This window comes from Morus notabilis, unplaced genomic scaffold (assembly GCF_000414095.1).
Source record: "Morus notabilis unplaced genomic scaffold, ASM41409v2 Scaffold176, whole genome shotgun sequence".
Taxonomy (NCBI): Eukaryota; Viridiplantae; Streptophyta; class Magnoliopsida; order Rosales; family Moraceae; genus Morus; species Morus notabilis.
The window spans coordinates 533,021-540,974 of NW_010368054.1; the positions used below are offsets into that span (position 1 = coordinate 533,021).

Consider the following 7,954-nt stretch of genomic DNA (forward strand, 5'->3'; position numbering starts at 1 on the left):
ACTTACTGATGGGCCCGAGTGCTCATACCACTTGCGCACAATCATCGGGACGTGAGGGTTTGTAAGGTCCCCAACGACACCGTGATTATAAACTGAACTAAATGGTTCCCTCTCAGAGGACTTTATTTTTTTTTTCTTCTCCCTTGCGGAGCCTGAGTTACCTCCCTCTCAGAGGCTAGTACGACACTCAATTGAAATTATTCTTATAAGTTCCTCTTGACTTATTAAGGTGTATGCAATATGACATAGCAAAGCATACTATAACATGGAATATACTCAAACACATATAATTCATGTGCACTGTTTAAGTGTATGCAGTATAACATAGCATAGCATACATAACATTAAATGTACTCAAACACATATAATTCATGTGTACTGTCCATTTTAAAATCAATTTATACTGTAGGTGAGATTCTTACTTACCTGTTTTAGGAAGTGGAATCCTCTATTCGCCAAAGAGTCTGTTCTCTTTCTTTCTTGCTTCTGAGAATGAACACCCATTAATAGTGTGAGATTAACTATCACTTGTTATTATAGTTTAGCAAGCTTGAAAGAAAGTCTAACTTCTCTATTTATTGCTTGCTTTCTCTTTTCCTATCTTAAGGATTGTAAAACAATGTTTCTAATTTAAAGATTAGGTTTATTGAATCTTGATTACCTTACTTTTTATTAGCAAAGTCTGAAATTGACATACTTTCTTGAGATTATACTTTGAGTTCTTCAACGAACTCCTCTGTTCAACACCAAAATTATTTTAACAATTATGTAGTGTTTTTTTTTTCCCTAAGAAAATAGTTTAAAGTTTCTATTTAGAACTAAAACTAAGTTTAGCCTCAACTTCTAAAACTAAAACTAGGTTGAATTTTGGCGGAGTTTCGCCTTACTTTTCTGTGTTTCCCGAGCTATCCTTAGCTCATTTTATCCGTTACTTCATCTTCTAACATAACTAACAATCTTTCTCATAAAATTTAATCAACTTAGGAACCATTCTCTAGGGTTCCATCAAATTTCTCACCAGGATTTCATATTTAAAAGTTGCTAGAAACATAATCTAACAACCTAAATTTCATCATTTAAACACTAAGCTTTCAATTCCTTCATCAATTGAAACTCAATCATCAACTTAGCAAACTTTCTCCATAATCTCTACCACATCCAAACCATTCGGCCAAGGTAAGAAAAAGAAGAGAAAAACTAAAATCTCACCTTAGAAGCATGAAGAACAAACTCCAGAATCACAAATCCTTGGTAATTCGATCGATTCCTGCTTAAAACTTGCTTTTCTTTACTTTTGGTATTTTTTTTTCTTCTTCTCTCTCTTGGATGAACACCCATGGTTCTTGACATGAAAAATGAACATTTGGGAATATTTTTATCTCTTAAAAACCGGACATAATTAAGTGGAAGGAGTAAAATACAATTTTGGCACTTTTGAGGGACCTTTTTGTAAAATTTCACCACAAATATATTTTCTTGACTTCTTGTACAAGCTTGGCCGGCCACCTCACTAAGCAAGTGGCATGATCTCAGCCCTTGATTTAAAAAGTTACTTTAAATCTCAACCATTGATCATTTAATAATTATCCTATTTTGGTTCAGCTTAATTTCCTGTCGAGTGCGCAATTTAATGCGTTTTTCAAACAGTTGGTCAACTCAGTCAACTTTGACCATTCTTGACTAAATTTTTGAGAGTGACGTTTGGGTCGACTCTTCGTCAACAGTCAACTTAAATCAGTCGAAACCCTAAGAGGATGTTTGGTACCTACATTCGTTCCCTTATTCGAATCATGGTTCGTGGTTCGCTACAATATTTTCTCTCATAAAAAATACACGTAAATTGAAAATAGTTCTAATCACATGATTCTAATCCATGAACCAAACGTAATGTACTTTTCTCAGTTCGACCTTCCGGACCCATCTTTCGTCCATTTTTGGTTCTGATCATTTTTAAAACCTTAAAATTGATTTTTTTTTTCAATTCTTAACCTTAAGATTCATGTGTTTGCCCACTTGTGGGTTTAACACAGTATTCTGCATATCCTTCCTTATTGCAGTCTAAAAGTCGGTAACGGTATCTTACATAACTTAAATTTCTAATTGTTTACTTGATCTCATCTTGCTTACATAAGCAAGGTTTAGTGAACACTTGGTAATCACCCCTTAATGTTCTATTCTTATAGCTATTCTTATTACTTCATACTGACTTTTGAGAATTTACTTAGTTGACAAGAAATTTCAGTTTCCGACTTTGTCAACTTTTGAACTCATATTGCATCTGAATTTCTTTACTGAAACACCACCCTTTTAATTTCCTCTTATATGTTTGGAATTTAAGGGTTTTCTCTTTAAATGTTAGAGCGTTTCTCTATACGTTGCTAATATTATACTATACTAAGAGATTCCTAAGAGGAGGAGTCTCCAATTGTATATGCACTGAGAATTCTTCCGCCTTAATTGCGGTAAGAATTTATCAATTGAATTCACTGGTTCTTTAAAATATGAACTAATCATAAAACTTGCTACAGAATTTAGGAATATTGATATTAATTTCATAAATCATTTAGTCACAAAATATGACAATATATTACTAAAAAAAGTCATTGACTTAAATAAATAAATTTACATTATTTAATTTTAAGATTTTCTCGGTGTTACATCGTCATCCTTCCATGGCTTTACCCCCGCCGAATTCTCTAAAGTTCCCTCAATTTCACATCATATACTAAGTTTAATATTATTTAAAATATAAGTAAAAGGTTGAATACAAAACAAGACACCAAAAAAAAAAAAAAAAAGAGCGAGGGAAATTTGACACGTTTAAGTACATTCTACCATGTTACACAATATAAACCTAAATATCCTCACAGACACTAGCGAGGGTAGAGTTCTGTGATTGAAGCTTCATTATTAGATGCTTCAGAAGCCAATGACAAATCGGATGCAATATTGCTATGTATAAAGAAAGCTGGTTCTGAAGGCATTGGAAGACACAGAGAGTTACTGTTGAGCATAAGAACAACTGTATTCATGGTTGGTCTTTGAGTCACATTATCTTGGACACACAACAGTGCGATGTGGATGTATCTCATTATTTCAGATCCTGAATTAATCCTCAATAATGGATCTATGATATTTGCGGCTGTGTTGTCCCTCCAGTTCCTCCAAGCCTGCAACAATGTTAGATATAAAATTCTTTTGATTCAATTGAACATACATTAAAAGTCTTGCATTTTACAATGAACTATTATCTAACTTGTACTCACATAGCTTAAAAGGTCTTCTACATGTTCTCCATGACTGAAGGAATTATTTTTCTGTCCGCTCACTATTTCCAAGAGTAACACACCAAAACTAAATACATCAGTCTTGACCGAAAATTGTCCACGCATAGCGTATTCTGGAGCCATGTATCCACTACAATAATGAACGCTTGACTAATTAATATTTGAGAAAATTACGTAGCCTTTCACTAAAATCAAACATCTTTACATTTATGCCATTTTTGTCGACTTAAAGAGAATATTCTGGTAGAATATCATAAATATTTTGTTTGAATGCTCTTTGAAGATGGAGGCGGAGATGTCTGACTATCTTTGTTGGGAAGAAAAAAATAATATGATAGGATATTAAAATTACCTGGCAGCATATCTCCTTTTTAGTTTGAGTGGCATAAATGTCAAGTTTATACCATTGGGTGATAAAAATGTAAAGATAATATCTTTTGAGTGAAATTTATGTATTTCTTCAATATTTCGGTGAACTTTAAGACTAGAAACTAAGAGCATCTATTATATGGTTATATATGTTGTGTTGCTTATTTTTTATCTGAAAATCTTTAGCATTTGGGTGTGGACTACAATATCATACTAAATGATCTGAATGAAAGCTTACAACATCATTAGTATAAACTAAGGCTAGCCAAGGTGGACATGTCCTTACTAGGTTCCCACAATTCTACTTGTGTTGCCTTGAGTTTGATCAACGACAAACAACCTTGCCATTCCAAAATCCGAAATCTTAGGGTTCATTTCTTCATCTAACAAAATGTTACTAGCTTTAAGATCTCGGTGGATAATTCTCAAACGAGAATCTTCATGAAGATAGAGGAGCCCTCGACCAATGCCTCCTATAATTTTATAGCGGCTCTCCCAGTCTAAGTTCGCACGCTTCCTTGGATCTACATAATCATATAAGTATAATTCAGTTAACATTTTAGAGATGTATATGCGTTAGGTAGTACTTTTCAAGGCATGTCTCATAATTGAAGCAATATTTTCTATGATTCCCTATAATAACAAAAGCAAAGAAAGACAACCATACCATATATAAAGTGATCAAGGCTTGCGTTTGGAACAAACTCATATATAAGAAGCCTTTCATTTCCTTCCAAGCAGAAACCAAGGAGCCTTACTAGATTTCGGTGTTGAAGCTTAGCAACTAGTATTACCTCATTCTTGAATTCCAGATCTCCTTGGCCTGAATCCCTAGACAACCGTTTTACAGCTATGTCTTGGATATCAAATAGCCTTCCCTGAAATTCATACGAACATTGCACATAATTGATTTTGAATTATAGTATTTGCGATCCATTCAAACAAACAACTTTATTGTTACCCTGTATACAGAACCAAATCCACCCTGTCCAAGCTTGTTTGCCTCCGAAAAATTATCAGTCGCAACTCTGATTGTCTCAAAACTGTATTGCAATGATTCCACACTTTCGATATCCTCAACAGGTTCATTCAAGGGGCGAGCTTCAAGAACAAATATCAATCGAGTTACACCTTGACAAGATTCTTCTTGGTTAATGCTACTAAAATATGCGGTAATTTTGATAACAACATGCCATATATTTGGTATACTATCATAAAATTAAAGCAAAGGAAGATATCTTAACTTACTTTCTTCCTTTCGCTTTGCCCTCCGTCTTTTTAAAAATGCACAGATGGAGATAATTAGTACCAGAGCTACAACAGGAATAGAAATATTCTTTTTAGACGTGTTACTCTCTTTTCCTGCGAAATCCAAAAACTCTGCTGTAATCAAACCACTTTATAGGAGCTAAAATGATTTCTAAAATATCAACAACAAATCATATACGTTATGAATAATCAAAAGAAATTGATCCCAAATTAAGTGTGCATACCTCCTGTAGTTGTGAAAAAGTTAGTCGACGGTGGTGGTGGTGGAGATGAAGCAAGTGATGCATCATCTGTTAGGTTATAAAAGAGCCTAATCTCATACCTAAAATTACAATTGGTGCCAATGACTCTCCCCCCTATCTTCCTATCGCAACATGCTGGAATATCCGCAAATGCATCATCCAAGCAATTGTTGCAGTCTTGGTGTGACAAGTCAGGCGTGCACTGAACGAGCGCATATAAGGTTTGAAAATCTGGAGCGCTTGCGTTCCCTGTCGCAAACTTTCGAAGAGAACTGCCGGAGGTAGCTTGGTTTTTCAGACCATCCAATAAGGTCCGGAGGTCTTGGAAAAATTCGTCCACATTGGATGACACATTTTGCCTGTTCCACAAAAAGACCTTTTGATATGTCTCCATTACGCCAAACAAGGAGCGGTTTGAGTAGCGGAGCATGCAGTAGTCATGCCATCCGACCGCCTCCTTCTGATTGGGGCAAACCCGTGGGAGAAGCTGTGAAGCGTTGTTGAGGCAACCGCTACAAACATCGGGATTAGCGTCTCCTCTGCACAGCCCGATTGCGTAAACTTGGTCGGAGGAATTGCCGTATGAGAGACTGTAAAAGCCGGAGCCATTGCCATCTTGGGAGGGAAAGCTGGTTGACAGGAGGTGGTTTAGGTTGGCCTCATAGGTACTATTACTAGTGTAATTGCCTCTGTCGTTTTCACAAAAGTGATATAGGAAGGTTGGCTGAGCATTGGCTTGGGTGATACGGAGAATGAAGATTTGAAAAAGTATGAAAAGTATTATTACTTCTGAAGAAGAAAGTAGCCTTGCCATTGGTTGCTGATATGAAGGGAAAGATGTATTACTTATTGGCTTCTATTGGGATTTAAGTTCTTTTTAAAGGGTAACCAACTTGGAAATATGTTAGCAGAAACAATATTAATTAAATTGGTTTATTCATATTTCTTATTGCCTGGAAATTTACTCTTTCTTAAAAGCAAATCAAACAATAGGAACATGTGCATGTGATGGAAATATATAATATTGATTTGTTTATTCTTTTGTTACACTACCTTGATTCTTTTCCCATTCTGAACTCCCCGGAACGATACAATTGTACATGCTTTGAGCAATGGAGACATATTGACAAAAAAATATTGATTGTGAAGGGACTGTTGAATCTTTGAAATTCTGTAAACGGTAGATTAGAACATGATTAGAAAATCTCCATTCACTTCACCGATTCGAGTTTAGAATTTGAGTTTTGCTACAGTAAAAAGTTCTCAGAAACAGTCACATCTAACTTTTTTTCTACAGCAAAAAGCTATCACATAAAATCACATCTCAACTCGAATTACAAACTCGAATCAGCGAAGTGAACGGACCCAATTGGACAACAAACCCGTGGACCTATCTGAACGTGCCCAGCCAGCGAATAATTCCATTGACTCTCACGATCCTATGTGTAAGTCCAAGTATATTTTCCTTTTTGTATAGGATCATTGTGTGGTGGAGGTATTGACGTTGTAAGTTTCTGACTGTTAGATCTTATTGAAATTATATTAAAATGAAAAAATACGTAAACATAGACAGTTTTTAATACAAATTTAAACGACTTAAATAGAAATCTATAGATACTACAAACTTTCATTAAAGGAGCCAGAGGCCACTACAAACACAGAATAACAAAGCGAAAACAAGAAAAAGCATGAAAAATAAATCTTAGTTAGGAAACAAAGGAAAGCACAGCCGCAACATAGAGAGGCGCCCATAGGAAATCAAAGGAAAACCACCTGAAAATGTCACAAAATAGTACCTCATATTTCCGAAGAGTTTCATCAAACTAATAGTTCTCATGATTTCTTTTTTATTTAATATTATATGGGTATGGAGATTGCTGTAGGGAGACCATATAGCGAAAGTATGAACAGAGAAGATGCTAGATGCATGGTCATGGAGAAGAAGTCAAAACAAAGATTTAATTAGAAAAGATGTAAATCGGAATTGGAAAAGGAAGCTGAAACTGAAGAAAAAAATAAGAAAAAAAGTAAATTTCAATTTTGAGTCCTGAGCCCTGTAAACTTCGAAGTGACACACCATTGCATGGTTGTTAAGAAATGGACGTAATGGAGCTTGAGGTGCATGTGGTCGGTTGGTGTTTTAAAATGTTGTTGTTTATACCCTTTGCCCAAATTAGTCAGGTTTCACTAGTTACAACAGATCTACTTCTCGGATAGTAACCCAGTTGGAGAAGATGGAACTGTCCAATTTACCTGTCCAATCAACTACCCAATAGTAATTTTACCAAATTCCCCTCATTAAAAGTAGGAAAATAGTAGAAAATATACCAAAATGAAAAATTTAAGGAAGTATATAGGTCAATTTTTAGTTATAGAAATTAATAGGCCATAACTTGTCAAGTTATGGTTCATAACCAGATAAGTTATGGACAAACTTGTCAAGTTATGGTTCATAGCCATATAAATTATGGACAAAAATCGTGAATTATGGACAATAACTTGTCAAGTTATGGTTCATAACCAGACAAGTTATGGACGAAAACAGTAATTTGGCCTATTTATTAACTTATGTAAACTATTGGCCTATTAATTTTAATTCATCTCAAATCTTGACATATTTCTCTCTTTCTCCCTTAAAAGTATAAACAAAAAATCCATAACCCGATTTATCCACTCAACCCAACCTAATTTAACCCAATCTTTATTTGGTTGTTTGATTTTATTTTTGAGTTTATTGGGTGGGTTGAGTTCAATTTTTAACAACCCACCATAAACCTAAACCATGCA

The 7,954-nt window shown here is 34.8% G+C and overlaps 1 protein-coding gene across 1 annotated transcript; it reads right to left on the minus strand.

The window, feature by feature from the left end:
• Window positions 1–2,873: 2,873 nt before the first annotated feature.
• On the minus strand, window positions 2,874–7,703 carry LOC21402076 (putative receptor-like protein kinase At4g00960; the record flags this gene model as incomplete). Its single annotated transcript, XM_010114368.2, has 8 exons — window positions 2,874–3,170; window positions 3,267–3,417; window positions 3,943–4,180; window positions 4,324–4,534; window positions 4,618–4,757; window positions 4,905–5,018; window positions 5,150–5,902; window positions 7,694–7,703. Coding segments are annotated over 8 exons (1,914 nt in total), but the record flags the coding sequence as incomplete, so codon positions are not given.
• Between the last annotated feature and the right edge of the window lie 251 nt (window positions 7,704–7,954).